Source organism: Lichenostomus cassidix, chromosome 4, assembly GCF_008360975.1.
Source record: "Lichenostomus cassidix isolate B80296 chromosome 4, HeHo_3.0, whole genome shotgun sequence".
NCBI lineage: Eukaryota > Metazoa > Chordata > Aves > Passeriformes > Meliphagidae > Lichenostomus > Lichenostomus cassidix.
The window spans coordinates 11912852-11931406 of record NC_139484.1 but is presented as its reverse complement, the minus strand read 5'-3'; the positions used below and the strand labels follow the sequence as shown (position 1 = coordinate 11931406).

General features: G+C 37.4%; 2 protein-coding genes across 6 annotated transcripts in view; both read right to left on the bottom strand.

The window, feature by feature from the left end:
- Positions 1–235: 235 nt before the first annotated feature.
- Positions 236–11059, bottom strand: BDH2 (3-hydroxybutyrate dehydrogenase 2). 3 transcript variants are annotated; one of them, XM_085057910.1, is made up of 10 exons: positions 10991–11059; positions 9482–9562; positions 7905–7983; positions 5877–5973; positions 5226–5334; positions 4018–4078; positions 3245–3358; positions 2662–2720; positions 1848–1940; positions 236–617 (listed from the first exon to the last, which is right to left on the bottom strand). In XM_085057910.1, exons 2-10 carry the CDS (start codon positions 9551–9553, stop codon positions 564–566), a joined length of 738 nt encoding a protein of 245 aa, XP_084914036.1. In that variant the 5' UTR covers positions 9554–9562; positions 10991–11059; the 3' UTR covers positions 236–563. The 3 variants fall into 3 exon arrangements, with proteins under 3 accessions (XP_084914036.1, XP_084914038.1, XP_084914039.1); XM_085057912.1 differs by having other exon boundaries at positions 9482–9557; positions 10987–11058; XM_085057913.1 differs by lacking the exon at positions 3245–3358.
- A 1831-nt stretch (positions 11060–12890) lies between these two features.
- Positions 12891–18555, bottom strand: part of CENPE (centromere protein E) — a 40697-nt gene continuing 35032 nt past the window's right edge. For all 3 annotated transcript variants that reach the window (XM_085057906.1, XM_085057904.1, XM_085057905.1), the window contains 7 exons: positions 18123–18344; positions 17287–17490; positions 16583–16695; positions 15995–16092; positions 15282–15441; positions 14614–14870; positions 12891–13844 (listed from right to left, as the gene is read on the bottom strand). In XM_085057906.1, coding sequence (XP_084914032.1) covers positions 13747–13844; positions 14614–14870; positions 15282–15441; positions 15995–16092; positions 16583–16695; positions 17287–17490; positions 18123–18344 — 1152 coding nt within the window. In that variant the 3' untranslated portion in view covers positions 12891–13746. The remainder of the gene's footprint in view (positions 13845–14613; positions 14871–15281; positions 15442–15994; positions 16093–16582; positions 16696–17286; positions 17491–18122; positions 18345–18555) is intronic.

Sequence of the window (18555 nt, the reverse complement as noted above, 5' to 3'; positions counted from 1 at the left end):
TGTCTAATATTGGTACATCATTTTGGAGAGGAATATATTGGCTCCATCTAGAGTGGCAAAATCCACTCCTTTTGCTTTTGTGCTACAAGTCAAGTGTATTCATGAAGATCCAACTACGTGTTTAAGAATACTTCTCTCACATATGCCCCCATCCATGCCTGCTAGAGTAATGCCTTGAGTAGTAGTTCCTGTACATGAAAATCTAATTGGGAATATTTAATTTCCAAATAATTCGTAAGTTGAGAATAAAGATAGTATTTAATTCCTTTCAGTCAGATTTGCTTAAAACACAACTCAGATTTTGTACCTTGAATAGTATTTTTAGCCTTCTGAAATCTTAAACATTAAACTGCTGTTCTCCCATGTTTTTAGAGTTGCCATAAATGGAAGCCACATGAAGTATGTTTTACTCCAATGTTTCACTATTTAAGGAAAAGTTAATCAGTAAAATCAATGCAGCAAATCTGTTTGGAAAGACATCACATGCATGATCTTAATCTTTGCAAGACACCATCCTCATTTTTTGCCCTTCATGGTATGATTTTCCATTTGCAGGTAGTCAATCACAAGCTCCATCCTCCATCAATGATTAGTTCATTACCAGTCACATAGGCAGACTGAAATTACATAAAAAGAAACAATAATCTGAAGTAATTTTTCATGGTAAATATAGAGAAACATTCTTGCTTTAAGTTTAAAAATCTGCTTTCTTTTGATACACTTTTTTGTGTTTTACAAAAATATCTGAATAAGTAATATAATATCTAAATATAAACAAACTTAGAAATTGAAGCCTTTTATTTAATTCAAAGAAGTGTGGCAAAAGTATTATTAAAGGAATTAAGGTGAGAATGCATCCTGAGTGTACAAATTCACAAGAGCTAGACTTCAGATCTCTTACTGCAGGAATAAACACCTCACACTATGATGTTTTTAGCCCTGTCCAACTGAGTGGAATCTGACCAGGTCAGCCAATAATTGTAAGAGAACCTAACTGAAAATTTAAATTATACAGATAGTGGGGTAAGCAACTGAGCTATTGACATTCTCTCCTATGTGAGTGCTGAAACATACTAAATATATCGAAAAAATGGAATTATATTTACACATGGTTGAAAACACTGTCAGCAGACAGGAAAAAATTATTAGTGTTATGGAAATACTGAAAACAAGATGAAATTGGGAAAGAGATTCCTGATAGATAGCAACATAAATACTGAACTAAAATCCATTAAAGTATTTTGACATGGACATTAGGACTGCTGGACATGTCCAGAGGAGTCCAGTCCAGTTTTTGAATCATAATAAATTTATAGCAGCCTAAATAATGTTGGTATGTGCTCATTAGTGTGGATGGTCTTTGCAGTGGTCATCAGTGTGTAAAAACCACACTGGAGCTGTTGTTTTCATTATGCTAGAAGGGTAGATTCACCCTGAGTGTTAGCTAAAACCTCCAGCAGCTCTACACAATACTTGCCTTTGAATAGTAAAGGTAGGGGATGACTAATTCTACCTCCTTAAAACATGATCTAGCCATTGGGCAAGCTGGGTAAAGCAGACAAGCCCATTTCTCTTACCTTTCAGGATGATCTAGGGTCAATCCATTTGCTCAGTTGACATGAAACCACCAGGCTATGGCACCAAATGCCTTGCAATCACTGTCAATATTCAGAGTACTTTTTGTATCACAGGTTGAACTCAGTAAAATAACATAATTTGGGTTTTATTTTTGTAATAATCCAGCTCAAAGACAATATAAATTGTCCTGAAACAAATACCCTCTCTACTGTGAAGCAGCAAAGTAGCATGGGATCCTGTGACAGAGCATTTTATTGTTCTGTAATTACTTCATCAGAAGCCAAGTACACAAACAGATGGGCCACTTCTTCAGCAGTAGCCATCCTACCAGTCTTCTGTCTGGCTAGAAAGTCTTTCAGTGCCTGGATATACAAGAGCATTTGGGATATGAAAAATAAAAAAACAATTATTTTAGCCTATTGACATGTACAAAGCGATATTGGAAACAGGCCTCTAATCATAACTTTCTTTAGTGCACTGAGTAGGCAATTGAAGCTAGACAAATATAAAATCAACAGTGATGTGAATTTCAGGTTGAAGAAAAATATGAGACTTTTAAACAGCACCTAAATCTCTAGTTCCAGAATAAAGGCAACATAAAATCCTTCTTCCTCTGGTGGTAGATATTCCCAGGTCCTTCAAATGAGAACTTGCAATTATCTAATAGGAATGGTTAAGCATCCCAAATCATGTTGAAACGCATAGGCCAGAATGCGGTTTCTGTCATGTTTTTGCACTACCTTGTGGCTGACACATGCCACCATGCAAAACGTCCTCTGCTTTTGCACTGGATACTGTAATCTACTTTTGGAGCTGCTTCCATGGATGAGAGACTCTCTGTATTCACTAAACAATAGTATCCTTCTGAGGCTTCAGTTCTGCTCTGGCCTTAAGGCTTCTGCTGTGAGTACATGCTCAACACACTATCAAAGGAGACACTACTGTTAGGTTATCCATGGAACTCTAAAATTGAGGACATTCTTGAATATGGACAGAAGTGCAGCTATATATATATATATATCTTTTTTAACAAGAGTTAAATATATATACACATGTGATCAAGCTAATAAATTGCTATCTCACCTGCTCTGGGTTAGGCCGGGCTTGGATTCTTTCCTGCAAAGATGGTGTGTCAACAGTTCCTAAGCAAAATTTTAAATTCAGTGTTAAAAAACAACTTCATCAGTAATCACGACAAAAGTTTATTTGTTGTATTTGTATGTTTTAACACCTATGCGTAACTTCATGATATAATTCAGGAGAAAGACTGCAAAGCTACTGATACAGCACACAATTTTAAGCTTCACTAAAAAGCAAGAGTTTTGAGAATTAGATTCTACACTTTTCAGATGGTTAAACAATGGCTAGACTCTTAGCTAGCCCTTGCCTGCTTCTAACTTCCCAGACTGGATCTTTGAAAACAACCATTCAAATACTGTGTAATGTATATATAAAGTGCATGTACTAGGTTAATCAGACTACACATACAGCTTGACTACAGAATAACAATTTTCCTATATTAAGCCTTTCAAGCATGCTCTGTTCTTTTAGACTGCTGGTAACTTTAGTTACCACTTGTAAGCCTGTTCTTTGTTGAAAAAGCCAAAGTAAAACCTGGGCTTCTAACACCTGCTCCTAGTTTACAGAATAATGTAAGAACACTTACCAGGACATATGCAGTTGCATCTGATGCCCTGTTCAATGAAATCAGCAGCCACAGCCTTGGTCAGCCCAATAACTGCTGCCTTGGAAGTACTATAGACACACCTGTTCACAACTCCTAACACAAGAGCCATGTTAAGGCATCCCAGAAACATAGTTAAAAGGAAAAAAAGAAAAGAAAGGGTGAAGTTTGTTGAATATGCACCTGCTCCTGGACTCCAGCATTTCCTGTAGCACCTGCTGCCCCTCTCTAACAGCAGGCTAGCTAGAATGCCAGCTGCCAGAATTCTGCTTAGGTATACACCAGAGAAAATCTTTCAATAGTATCAGTTTGGGGACTAGTCTAGAAAAGGTAACAAAGCAACAAAGGTTTAGGAACAGCAGAAACCTATCTGTTAGTCATGATCAGGCTTCCTTAGAAAGCATAGTTACAGCACTTCCATAATTGTCATTTCTTCATTCTGTCTGAAGAATATACGTAGCAAGATATCACTGGAAATAATTTCTTTTTAGTTAATAAAACTGGTAAAAAGGATGCTACAAAACATTGAAAAAACTCAGAGGTAAGGATCTTGGAGTTTCTGCAATTTTCCATCTGTGTCCTTGCATTTATGTTTGAGTTGATGTGCTCACTCTTTTTTCTTAACTGTATCCCTCCACAGGATTTAGAACCAGCTTTGAATTTAGAATGTCCTCTAAATTCAAAGTTGCCCAATATTTATTTTGCATGTCCTTCATCTTAAAGATGTATAAAAGGAACTCTAACAAGCTACTGACCTTTGATGCTGGATGCCACAGAAGACATATTTATAATATTTCCAGATTTCTGTTTAAGCATCTGCAAAAGAGTACTTATGTCATTCAAAGGCAAACTGTTTGTCATCTGCAGGTTCAGCAAAGCAGCCCACAGCCACTCACAGAACAGCCCTACATGCACTTGATATGCAGGGTAACAAAGCTTAATTGGCAGCAGTAGGTGCCATTGACGGAAGCAGTGAAGAAGAGTCTGAAATTCTCAGTCAGTTTCCTTAAGCCATGTCAGGATTTTTTTTCCTAGGTAGCCACCTCTCAATCATTGCCCTCTTTGTTACTACAGTAGGTTACCCTACATAGACATCTGCTCATCTACTAATGCAGTAATTCACTGATCCCACTCAAACTCTTCTTGTTTTGGAGAAGACTAAAGCATGATACTCTAGCATCTGTGAATTGTAGACAAATTTCTTTAAGTTATGACCTTTTTAGGCTTCCCAAAACCTGATATGCCTGATCATGTTAAAAACCCCCAAACTTTGAAAATTAAGTTCAGCTAAGAAAAAACCTACCCACAAACAAAACCAACCAATCAAGCAAAAAGAACTGGAACAATACTGAAAAGAGTAGCTGTCATCCAGTCATGGTCACAGCTTTCAAATCTGGCCTTTGCATTTATGGGAATGCAAACACCTTGGTCAGTCCACAAGTTTTTGCAGACTCAAACCTAGTTATTACGTCAAAACCAAGAAGCGTCCTTGAGCTGCTGGAGTCATTGAATTGTTCTGCTCTAATCAGCATGTTAGCATCAGCATCCCTGAATTTCTTCACAAGATAGTCTCCAGAGCTGTGTGAAATTCACTTTAATATACATTATTTATAAATATTTTGTACCAGTAGTATTGTGCAGCTGTGTGCTGTAGTATAATATGTTAGCACTGTATCACAATGGCTCCCTCACTGCTCTGCATAAAATCTGAAGTATTTTAGCTAGTTTATGTAGGTCAACTCCCCAAATAAATCTTCTCTACCATACCCTTTAGATAAACTGTCTACTTGAAATATCATGCAATGCAGAGAATGTTTTACACTAGGATCACTGTAATCTAAGGGCTCCCCTATCCAAAGCTGCATGCTTGTATTTTGTATATTGTCACAGTGGCAACAACTTAGGTCTCTCACACACTAAACAATGCAGCAGAGGCTATTTGTCATGGGCAACCAAGCCTTGCCTTTGGAAGGAATGTCTTGATCATTAGATACATGCTGCGAACATTGAGATTCATCGTGAAGTCCCAATCTTGCTCCTCACAGTCCAGAATGGTTCCATGATGAACAAACCTAGAATGAGTGCATGAAGTGGATTACAGTCTGTGGTTTATATTTCTGTGGCTTTCTATTGCCCTTTTCCCACTACTATTTTGTAGTAGTTAACTTTTCCAACCTTGAAAAGGAGGGATAAGAGCTCTTTTGAAAAATGCAAGCAGCAGTGTATTTCTTCTGGTAAGTATCAAGGGCACAAAGCAGACTCAGTATGTGCAACAAAATGATTGGAAATAGATAAATGAAAAAAAAAAAAAAAAAAAAAAGTAGAGCCCTGGCAGACTGTTGCCTTTGCTGACTGCTGTGCTAGGAAGGCCAAAGCCATCAGTACAGGGTGCCCATAGACCAAGGAAAACATAAGTTCCAGAGCTGTTCTATCTTGGTCTGGGTAATGTGGCTGTGCACAAAAAGTTCAGTTTTGATGAAAACACATGCATGTTTGTATTAAAGGTATAAAATCCATTAAAACATAAGAAATAAAATGCATTGAAGTAATAGAAAGTACTTCTGGAGGACAAGGAAAACTGGAAAAATAGTAGTAGCAAAGAGAATCTGGTTACCCTGCAATGTTACAGAGGACATCAATCTTTTCAATCTCCTTGGCCAGATTTTCTATCTGCTCCTTTTTGGTGACATCCAGAAGCCGTATTTGAATGCCTAGAAAAACCATGGTATTTGTTTCAATGTATTTGACTAAGGATTAGCTGATTATTTTTCTGATGTGCTGAGGATTGCACTTAAAATTCAGTGCAGTCACAGCTACACTTAATGATTAAGTTAGTGCAAGGGATAAACTGGAACAGCATGTCATGCTATTTAAAATCTCAGGAGAGAATTAAAAGGATCAACTGTTTTAATTGTTATACAGCATGACACAAACAGATGAACTAGCATAATTTACCATAAAAACATTCCAAATAAATTTGAATTCCACTATAGTCTCAAAAAGGAAGACCTATAGAACCTATATAATCATAATGAACTTTCATGCACCTTATAATAGAATAATAATTACTTGGAACTAGTCACATATGTCACACACACTCACGGTAGCATTACACACCACATTCCCATGCATAATCGATATTATGAATGAGCTTTATGTAATTTAATTAATGAGGAAAAATAATTTTGTATAAATTATTAAAATCATGAGGGCAGTCACACTGGAACAGGGTTCTGCAGAGGTTATTGAGGAAATTCCATCCTCAGAGATGTTGAGAACTTGATTAAATACAGCCCTGAGTGACCTGCTCTAACCTGTGCCACTTTGAGCATCAGACGGAACTACATGGCCTCCAGAAGTCCCACCCAGCAGATATGGTTCTATGAAATACTGAAAAGCTGTCTGTAAAGCATCTGAGTGTTGTCTAAATTAAAGGAGAATTTGATTTGAAATGGATAAAGACCTGGTTTTTTTGAAGCCAAAATGACAAGTCTGTGAATAGGCTTTACATGCCTTAGTTAAATGGTACAGACACTTTTGAAGAGATTTGTGTATAATGTTCGATCAGACTGTAGGCTGGTGATTAACATGACATTGAATTTTATCCAGGAGAGGTGATTCCAAAGACCACAATGTGCCAAGTGTTGATGAATTGTATGACTAATCTTATGTCTAAAGGATGGAAATGGCTCTGACTACATGGGATGTTATTTCTTTCCTTGTCAGCACACTAGCAGAGGGAAGAAATGCAACACTTTCCCAAACAACCTCAGAAAGAACCTGAAAAGCCCTAAAGATCCCAAAGAATTACAAAGGGATAGCTCATGGTGAACTCCACACATTCACATTAAAAGCTGTGCCAGCTGTGGTTTTGTGTATTTTACTGTCACCCTGTAGTAGGAATTCATTAAATCCACTTTCTTCTCTCAAATTAAGTTAGAAGCATTTTCCATTGTAAAATACATCCAAGTCTTATTTTTTATTTCAATATTGAAAAAATAATTTTTATTGTAAAACGTCCCCCTTGTGTCACTTGTGATTAAAAACACAGCTATGCAAAACCTGCTCCTTGAAGCCTGTTCCTGTGGTGTCAGTAGAAAAGCAACCTTCAGGCCTGAATGTTTGTGCAAACTAAATAGGCATATCTAGTATTGCTGGAATCAAATTTCTGAAGGCATATGGATTCTATAAGACAGTAAGGAATGCATTAGAAGGACAGTTAAATATAGACCATAGAAGGCAAGACACTAGGCCTACTGTCTCGTATAGTGGGATGCTCTCCTGATCCTGAAAAGCATTCCATGCCTTCTAGAGTGATGCACTTGATGATGAGCCTAGTGATGCCAAAAGGTAACTGAAATGGATCCTATTCTGGGAAACAAATACCAACTTCTTCTGTGACACAACAAACTTTGTTATTCCACACAGCTGGAATAATACTCTGATACGCTGATGTTGCAGTATTTTACATGCAAAATCTCTGTTTCACACCACAGAATAAAGCAATGCCAACATCTAAAGAATTTGTCTGTCTATTTTCCTTTTTTTCTGGCCTTTTGAAGTTTTCCTATCCTCAAATGGTGTTTCAGACAGCCTATAGCAAAACTTGTAGCAGCTGAACTAACTGCTGTAGGCCATTTACCTGGATATTTCCCCAGTTCTTGCAGTTTAGACTCATTGATGTCTGTAGCAATGACTTTGGCTCCTTCTTTAGCAAAAGCCTGGAGAATAGGAGAGAAGTAGTTTATATTTAGATATTCCAGATGGTACCAGAAATAAAATCTGTTTTCTTCTCAGGTCCTTTTTAGCTTGAAACAGAAGCTGGGTGAAGGCAGCTGATCTTTCACTTTTCATTCTGGGCATATCAGGGGGTTCCACACATCCTGTGATATAGTTACAACTATGTAGCTATGCCTGGTAAGACAGATTTAAGGTGTTTTCCCTAAAGTAAGGAATCCATAAATAAAGTATAAGAACAGTAACCAGACTAAGATAGTGGATATTATTATTGCCCTTATTAGAGGCACTAGTAAGCACATTATAAATATAGGGCTAGGATTGTCTGTATTGCTAGATTTAACTAAAGTTATGAAATTTGACATGTAAAGGCAGAATTCATAAACCAGGATTTTTTAAACAAAATCATTTGCATCCAAATAATAGAACAATATTAAAAGCAGCATGACTTTTGATATTTAACCAGAAACACGAGGCTTCATTCTTGATGGTTTCCTCAAAACCCTTTCTTTGTATTGTGATTACTGATAAATCAACAACCAACAAAGTAAACTCTGTTCAAAGTATTCTAGTATATTGGACTGTAGTCCCTGTTCTTCAAAAGAAGTGTCTCAAGTGCAGCTTAAGAGGATAGTGGCATTAAATATACCAACCTTCCACAGCTTGTTGGGTATTTACAGAGTGAAATCATCAGGAAGATCACCTGCTCCTTGGATCAAGTGATTTATGTAAGAGCCAAGAGCAGCAGTCTTCTGTGTTCTTAACCACATGCACGAGAAACTAACTAGTCTGGCAAAAATCCCACAGGATCTTTTCCTGAGTTGCTGATCACTTTACAGAGATAATGAGATTACTGGGTTTCTTATTTGCCATGAGAAGGGAAGTAGAGGGAGAAGAACTGGTCAAAAGGAGTTATAAGCTAACTGGAAAGTTAATGCATATCTTGAATTCTGTTTAACAGTAATCAAACAAGATTTCTAACGGATTTCTTACAGTTGCTAACTGTGAACAATGCTGTAGCTCTGTTGTTAATATCATGTAGACTTGGTTATGTCAACCATGAATATCAGTAAAATACCTTGGCTTTACTGTAAGGAATCCTCACAGTATCCAGCCTTAGACCAGGAAATATTCCTGTATCATCTATATTTTCTCCCAGTAAAAGGCAGCAGAGATATTGGATAAAAGGTACAGACAGTATCAACCATATATTGTTAGAAAAGCAGTTACAGCTGTTCTCAAATCTTGTTCATAACCTTGTCTAACATCTCCACTGAGCTGAAGATTTTCATAAATTCAAACAGCACAAAGCCTGCATGATACAGCAGAGTGGCTACATTATTCCCTGATTATTTTCACTGCATAGTCCTGGCTTCATCTGTGGTTTATTAATTCAAGAACTGGTTTGCTGGAGGTATCATTGGACAAGCTAGCATTAGAGACCTTGCATAGGCACAGCAGAACTTTCATTTTCCAACTTACGATAGCAGCTGCTTGGCCAATGCCCTGTGCTGCCGCAGACAACAGGATGATCTTCCCATCCAGCCGCCCCATGGTGCTGAGCTGTGCAGGCACAGGATGTCACAGAAATTTAACAAAAACATGAGCCAACACCACCCCCTGGCAATCAGATGCAAACACGTTCCCAAAACTAGACATGATCCAGAGTGTATCTCTGCATCACAATTGTCCTGTTTGGCTGCAATGTGACCCTCAGTTATCCAGTTGTTTAGTTACACATGAGGACCTCAAGCAATCAAAAGGCATTTACACTCAGAAGGTAAGCTTCTGAGCTCAAATTTTTTGTTAAACAGGCAAAAAAAAAAAAAAAAAGCCAAGATGAAACAGTAGTACAGTAGTTTGTAATCTAGTGTTTCCACTGCCCATGGTGTTCTCAGAAAGCAGGTCTGTCTTCTGTTTCTCTCAAACTAGACTCTTCAACTTCCTTTACTGCAATAAATTCCACACAATACCCTGGACCTTGCTGTCTGGCAGTTGTCTTAGGAATCTTCCAGCACAGCAGATTCCCAGCCCCAACAAAGCAGGAGGGTGGGGTGGGGAGAATGAAGCTGCCCATCTTGCTTCTTGTTCCCTCTTCTCAGGGAACTTTGGGCATGCTTAGGGCAGTAGGGAACCTCCAGGAGCTGTTGCCTGAGTCTGTATGGAGCAGCCAAAAGGCAAAATACAGCCCTCTTCTGCGCCAGCACACATGTTCAAATGCTGTGTTAGGTTTAACAAAATACAGCATGCAAAAATGCAGACAAACAAGGTAAAAACCAATGCCATCCTCTCATTCCTACAGATTTTTGGTTATTTAAGGAAAAAATTACTTAATAGGATGTTTCAAACAATTTCCTAAAAAGTGAGGTGGCTGTGTTCCAGTCACAGTGCAGTATCTGGAGTATGTTAATTGGGTTCCCCATAAGCAAAACTCCTGCATTTTCATAGTCCCCTGAACAACTTCATCTATGTAGATATGAGTGTAAAAAGGTATCCTAAGAACACAAAGTCTTTAAATATACACATAAATCCAACACACTAAGTACTTCATTGGAAAATTTAAGATAAAGGTGCCATAATCTTCCCTATGTTAGCAGCCAACGCTATCCTCTAGCGGTGCTCATATCCATGCTGTAACTCAGATTACTGAGTTGAATTTAGTGTCCTACATTTTGAATAAATTACTAATTTCTCTTGTTTTGATCAGAAATTATGTTTTGCTAGATATTTTTCCTGACAAAAGTTGCAGCAAAAGTGTTTTCCCGAAGGTCATAGATTCAACAAATCAGACTTCTGAAGCAACGTAGTGGAAAAATTCTTTTCTTTCCAAAAGCCACCTGGATCAGTTCAAATACTTCCCCAAATCACCTTAACATGTGGGAAGCAAAATGCATTATAAATACATTTTTCAATCTAATATCAGGTTTTATGAACATTTGCCATACCGATACTGTGAAGCATTCACAAATAAATATTAATATAGTCACTCACCCCGAGATCTCAAACAGCTTTGTTATATTTACTGACCCTCGTACAAAAGGAAGTTCTACAGTTTTTTTTCTACCGTGCTTCTTGGGATTTGTAGTCCAACCACTAAGTTTCGCTATAAGAACGTAATTTCCTGTTGAAACATTGAGATGCTGCCATCTAGTGAAACTCAGGATTTTAAAAAGTGTGATTTTTCTCCTGCACAGGAAAGGACACAAAAGGATCACCAGCATTAGCTGACCTTGTTCCCAAGAGAATTCAAGAGATCGATAGGATTCCCACCAAAAAAGGCCACAAACACGTTTTTTCAAGTAATCTCTTTTTGCAATATAAACGATCAAATTCCCAGCCAGGACAACCTTATGTGGTTATTTTTTTGTTGTTGTTATACTGATGATTTACCAACGTATCTTCTATTTCTAGTGGTTTAACTTGCATATATTGAAGCAGAATTAATATCATTAGACTGGAAAATTCTAGGACAAACTAATTTAGCTATAAGCTCACACCAGATTTAAACCTACCTGATAGTATTATTAAGAAATTTGGTGGGCTGCCTAACCTGCACTTAGTTTGTCCTCAGAAAAGCCACTTCGGTGGATAAACTGGGACACACATACACAAAAGTTCAGTTTATCTTTTTTGCTAAACCATGATAGCTTTTAAGGCTTTCTAAATCAGCTCCCCAGTAAACAAAATCTTTAATGACTGAATTTTCTGAAAGCATTAATCCTTCTGCCCCTACGCTTTTGCCACTCAAATTCAGACAAACTTGTTGCAATAAGTTTCTGCTTTTTTTAGTTCAATCACCAGACCTACAAATGTTCCAAGCAAGCAATAATTAGGAAAAAAAAACCCACTGGAAATTTCATGTGAAAGAGGTAGATCTATATATTCACCTCCCTTCCCCCTTCTGGAAAAAAAAGTCAGTGTAATTAATTTATTAGAACACCAAAATCCTGGTAGCCAAAAAGGAAATCTTTCATTGTAGTGGGAAGTAAGTAACAAATCAAACCAAACAAAAACCCAACCCAAAACAAATCCAAAAAACTCCCAACCAACTAGCCAAAAAAAAAAAAAAAAAAAAAGCCATCACAAACACACCAGCACTTTGCATTTATCCCTGTCAGAAAATATATACCTATGGCTGTGGTCAGAAAGAAGACATTGCAGTGCTCAACTCTGTAATGGTATTTAGAACCTGTATATTTTTGGCTCATCATGCTTCTAGAAGCTTCCCAAAACACATTCCAGGCCAGAGACTGAGATAAATGCCTGCAGATTTTAGTGGTTAACAGTAGTTGGCAGTTTTCAGCCATTTGAGGTAAATAGAAGGTTGGTTTTTTATTCAAGAAGTACCTCCATCAGATAAGTAATCGTTGTGTGACTCTCCAAAATTCCAGTAACTGCTGAATGCTCAGGAACATGTCAGTGTAGCCATTTGTTTGTCAGTTTGGGTGACCCAAACAAGACCTAGCATCACTGAGAGCTTTATTCCTATAAAATAAGGATGATGCCTTTGATGCAGGTATCTTTCTTATGTATGACTTTCTCATATCATGATGATGATTTCATCCTTAATAGAGTTGATCTCAGGTTTTGAGTGCCAAATTCCTGTTTAACTGGCAGTGGACAGTGTGGGAGGGAGGAAAGGGAGGAGGATCTATGTTTTAGACTTCAACCATTTTCTGACAGACTCAAGGAATTAAACAAAACTCTGATGGCAGACTTGTGCAACAGTAAACTTCTTCACAAGCAATTGTGGCAGAAGGTTATGAAGGACAGACAAGAGGCATAATGATGGAAGTGGTGAAATCAGTACAAAAGATAATCATTTGGTAACATTCAGACACTGAATGTAATCAACATCCTTGGATCATAGCACAGGTTAACAGCAAAAACATTTTTACATATTTAACACATTAAAGTTTATTGTTAAAATAAAGTTTTTTATATGAAACACACAAAAAAGTAGGTCTCACAATACAGGTAAGTAGGTTAATAAGAAAGTCCATCCTGCCCCCATGATCTGGTTTGTTTTCCATTCGCTAGAGAAGCAGAAGAGTGTTAAGTCCATTGCTTAATATGAAAGAAACTCCAATACACAACTTCTGAGAGGTATATTGAAAAATGATGCAAAATTCAAAGTTACTCACAGCACCATAATTGGCTGAGCTGCAGAAACATTTAAGGAGTTTAAGAGGAACCCTTGATTGTGTGCTCTACAAACAAGATTAGTAACTTTGGCTGCAGTGTCCAAAGAGGTCAAGATCATGGTGAAAATGCAGTTTCTGTGGGCTTAAAGAAAGCATGGTATAAAAATCACATGGTAAAACCCAAAAAGAATATTTCTTCCCAAGTTAACAGCACTCTGAAGATACAAATATCAACACCCCAGAAAAGGGCTGTTTTAGGAATGACATAATGAAAAGTTGGAGACTGAGAAGTTTCACAGTAGATTAGTTTGTGTTCTATGCCTTTTTCCATTTTTTTCTTCAACGCATTTCGTTTTTTTTTGCCATCAAAAAAACCCACATCAAAACATCAAAGTAGAACATCAGCAGATTAGCAGGTTCTGGGGCAACATGTCTGGTTTTCCATTTTTGTCTCCATATTCCAGCTTTCCCAGTTATGGGAAGTAGCAACTCCAAGACAGCAAAGATAGAAGAGGCTGATGGCTTTTAACCTGTAGCAGGTTTTTTGTGTGTATGCAGATTCTGGCTGTAGCCACTGCAATGGCAGCTTACAACAGAGCATCTTTACTGGGTGCTACAATCAGGGGCTTTATCTTTGTCTGAAGTCCCAAACAAGTGCTTAAGATGTTCTTCTGTGGACTCTGTGCCCGCAGGTCGTGTATCTGTACAAAAGACAAGAACATTAAAGCTTTTCTCAGTTAGACAAGCAGCAGGAATACAGTGATTTAACCTGTCTAGTGTTTTATATGCCAGCTATCAAAGCTTCCCTCTGAGGAGCTTTGTATTGTGAGGAAAGCTGTGCAATTACCAAGCTGGCCATCACAAAGACAGCAATGCATCTTGTTCTTTCTGGAAGTCTGCTATTAATACCTCAAAAACTGGCTAACTCTTTGGCATGTCTGCTGGGGCAATCTGAATGCTGTGAGAAACAAGTGTACTCATGAGGGCAGTAGATCACTAAAATCAGCAGGCCAGCTATAAGAAGTCTGAAGTGGGGCTGAGGAACAGAAATTATCATCAAAGACTAAAGTCTACCATCTAGAAAACCTTCAGAAAAAAATTAACCAGCACTTAACTTTATATAGTTTTACCAGAAGTCTGTGCTTAACCAATGTAAAGTTAAAAAGCAAAACATTTTAGAGCCCCACTATCTAATAACCATATTTTGCTGATTCACTTTAAAAGTCCCTCATGAACACTTCCACCGCAGAAAAGGAAAAAAAAAGTTTGTATATTCTTCTGTAGAGCATGCAGAAGGTGCACAGCTCAGATGGTCAGCTTTTCAACAGGCAGATGACAAACCATTCAAGAAAACTGTTACCATGCAAGTTTCAGGTCTGAATATATAAGTACAGCATTTACCCACAACTCAGGGTAAATTACATTTTGCATCTCCAAATCTTTATAGGACACTACCACTGTGTTACGTACCTGTTAGCACACCCAAGTTGGAATTATCAAAGAAATTTGTTGGACAAGTCAGAGGCTTTGACAGGTCCTGAGTCACTGTTTCCTGAGAAACAGTTTCCTTGGCAGGTGAAGGCATTTGCTCTTTAAAGAAATGTGACACTGTCTTCTTAGGAGACTTTGGTATTGTGTCTCGAGTAGTTTCTCTTGAAGATCGTTCTCTCCATTTTAGTGCTCTCTCTTTCCATTTCCTAAGCTCCTCTTTCAGTTGAAGTTCATCACTGCAAAGAAAAAAACTCCAGCACTTAAGTAAGAAAAACCTAAAGCAGTACCTTTAAGGAAAAATTCCCGAAGGACAGACAATTCCTGTATTTCCAGATGACATACCACAGACATGGCAATACAATAGCTGTGTATCTTGGATTCAGAGGAACTCTTTTTAAGCTGAAATTTCTTTTAACATACAATTCAAGTGTATCTTCCAGCATTTAAAAGATTCTTATAAAAGTACGCAATTTAAAGTTCAAAAGGCCTTTATGACTACAAGCCATGAAATGCTAGCCTTAAATAAAAGTTTATGATGTGAAATCTAAAATTAATGGTTACTCAATTCTACAGATAGAAACAGTAATGATGCACATAGTTAAATACAACAAATAATTTGAACTGCTGCTAGTCAGCTTTCCACTTGCCTTAGTAGAAGGTCATTTTGTTTCTTCAGGTGCAAGTTCTCCTTCTGTAGCTTAGCTTGTTCAGATTTTAGAACAAGTATTTGTGTGCTCTGCACAATACCACTGCCACCACCACAAGTAAGGGCTTTTTGGGATTGCTGAGGATCTGCTTCTTTCAGCACTAGAAAACAGTTTTATACATATATGTGTGCATTGTCTGGAGAGTGTTTAAAACCAATATATTTTTTTTGCCTACTCCTTCTTGTGGTCTTATATGTGAAACCTCACTGGGTTACAAGTGCTATTACAACAGTTATTCTTTTTTCCACATGAAACACACCTCCCAGTATTTAGACTGCCAGGCAGATATTAAGAAACATGAAAGATTCTTCACTGGGCCATTTAGAGGTCAAACTGTTTCAGGTATGTCATAGGTTTGATTTGAACTAGGTATTCATATGTCAAGGAAAAAGTGGCAAGATGAGCTACCACCACTGCAGCTTACCCCTCCACAAGTGCAAACGTGGCTGGAGAAAAACACAAGAACTGTTGTGATTCTAATGCAGTTTATAGGCAGCTAATATAATCTACTTTCCATCTCATCTTCCAATGCACCCAATTCTCCTCCCACCCCTTGAGGTACAAGACCTGCATCTTGATCTGATCTTCAACCTTATAACCTCAAAACTCAATGTTTAAGATGAGAGAGTCCCTTCTATTTGTCTTGAATTTACCAGTAACATCGTGTTCTTGGTGTACTCTTCTCAGTTCTTCTTTTAGCTTTGTTAACTGTTGTTCTCGGTGTTCTGCAAGGGCTTTATAATTAGCAAGTCTGTATGAGGCAGGAAGGGAGGGAGGAAAAATAAAAACCAGAAAACCTCAGTTTAATAGTTATTACAGTTGAAGCTAAATTCCAATGAGCTATCAAATAGGAGACACACCCAAGTTATACAAGAAAATCTACATGAACATGGTTGTCAGTGAGATTTTAGGTAAAGTGCACTCAAAAGTTGGACTAATTATTTTTGGTGCATCCCTTCTACCTGGTGAACTAGAGAGTGCTTTCAATTATTGCTTTCCCCTTGCCTTCTTTTGTCAGAGCAGTTATTTCATTTATGGTTGAGAAATTTTGGTGGGTGTATGGGGAAGGAGTTTTGTAAGCAACCCAAGGTGCATATAGATTTTACTTTCTCTAACTACAGTAAAAGCTTACAACACCTCAAACTGAATGCTTACTTCTTACTATGTGGGAAAAATAAAGAGAGAAATAGAAGCTAAGAATAAAGTATTGAGAATCTTAAGAAGATAAAACTTGAACTTACTTCACTTCAAAGGAGTTGGATTGTTTCATTCTTTCCAGATCACATTTGACCAACTGTGTTTTGAGATGGTCAATTTCTTCTTTGTACAACTCAGCACCTTTATCTAATTTTGCCTGAAAATAAAATATTTAGCACAAATAAGAGCTTGTTCCGTAGCCATGAAATTAAGGGTTGTTTATCTTGTGTCTTTACTATGACCTGCTAGATTTTGCAGGACAAGACCAGGAGCAGGAAGTTATTTTTCACTAAGGTGACCCACATTACCAACCAGCACTATAGTAGGAGTTGGTATCCTACTCTCGTGTATTACATACAGTCATATTTTAGCAAATTTTACTGACTTCTGTGCAGATATAAATCTGGGAATTTTAAAGTAGAGCCCAAATATATTACATTGAATAAACAGTTCCTGCTTCAGTTTAAAAGTTTTAAAATGTTTAAAATGCTTTGGAAATGCATCACATACAAGTGACACATGAAATTTCTAGTATTGTAACATGGGTTCCGAATGCCGCCACTGAAGGTTGCACTGGTAGAATGTGAAATTGCCTGCTAAACAGGAAAGTGGAGTGTTTCACTCCAGGAATGCCATACAGAACAAACACATTGACTATAGAGAGCTACAGTTTCACCTACAACTGTTGTCAAGCATGCTCTGTGTCTTCATCGGGGAGAAAGAGAAGAGTGAAGTATTTTGCTCATACCTGAAGACTCCGATTTTCTGTTAAGGCAGTCTTGAGGCAATTATCCATCTCATTCAGTCTGGCTTGCAATTGGATGAGCTCACTTGTCTCTGTTCTTGCTCTGATCTGTGCTTGTAACTTGTTTATCCTGTCATCTTTCTCTTTGACACTTTCTCCTACTTCATTTATTACATTTTCTAACTTCCGAATTTTTACTTCCATAACCTATTGAGATATATGAATCACTCAGTTATGAGCAGTTCTGTCAAAAGACAGTAACAGCACATTGCCATGTTTTTTCTTAGCAAAAACAAGCAAAAACCCAAATCACACACCAAAAAAAAAAAAAAAAATGAAACTACAGGCTCTACGGCAACTCTTCATGTCCAGATCACTGTTTTGTGTCACCTTTTAATAGTCTGGAACACTCAAGTCTAAGAAAACAGGAAGTGCTTTGGAGAAGGGTAACTGCGACATAAAAAATACGAGATCTCTGTTTAAATAGAGAATTCTTCTCCAGCTTCACGTTTGACATAGTGAATACAATATACTTACAGGAATGATCAAGAGTATCATCACCCTATTTAAGTCAACACTTCAAAAGCAAATAAAAACATTTCTTATGAACTTCTAAACTGAACATCTATTCGTGTGCAGAAATCAGGCAATTAAAAAAATCACGTTACAGGCAAGAGCTCTAATGTCCACTTTGGAAATAAAAGCACTACTAAAATAAAGTGTACTCTATCTGTATTGTTTAGATTTTCAGTTGCCATCAATCCTTATTTTCTGTTTGGAGTACTCTCATTTAGAAAGCAAGCATCAAAGAAGTTTTCCTTAGGAACAAGTTTTGGTACCTTTTTATCTTCTTCTGCAATCTTTAATTTATTATGAAGCCTATAATTTTCTTCTTCTAACGCCAGACTGGCAGAGCCACCAGGGGCCATTTTTTCTTTTAGAGTGTTTAGATCCTGAAGCAACTCTTCATTTTTCTCTTTTATCTGTTTTAGTTCAACATCAGCATTTTTACTATAATCAGCAGTTCTGGCATCCAGCTCTGAAGAAAGTTCAAGGAGCATCTGAAAATCAGTAGCATCATATAGAATAATTTTAAATAATTTTTTAATCTGCTAGAAATAAGGCAAGTGAAGAAATAGGAGTGTATTATACCTTAGCCTGTATTATTTTCACATTCTTGTTTCAGTGCCCCATTTGAAAATGCTTGTATCAGAAATGGTATCATTAACACTTACAAGAATGGTTTCTTTTCCAAAAGAGGAGAAAGCAGGA

What these genes read in the sequence shown, in the direction of transcription:
- BDH2 (XM_085057910.1), bottom strand. Translation starts at nt 9,553, where the DNA reads ATGGGGCGGCTGGATGGGAAGATCATCCTGTTGTCTGCGGCAGCACAG. An exon ending in AGAACTGGGGAAATATCCAG is followed by an intron (nt 5,974 to 7,904) that starts GTAAATGGCCTA and finishes TGGTTTTTCTAG; the next exon opens with GCATTCAAATACGGCTTCTG. An exon ending in CCCGGCCTAACCCAGAGCAG is followed by an intron (nt 1,941 to 2,661) that starts GTGAGATAGCAA and finishes TTGTATATCCAG; the next exon opens with GCACTGAAAGACTTTCTAGC.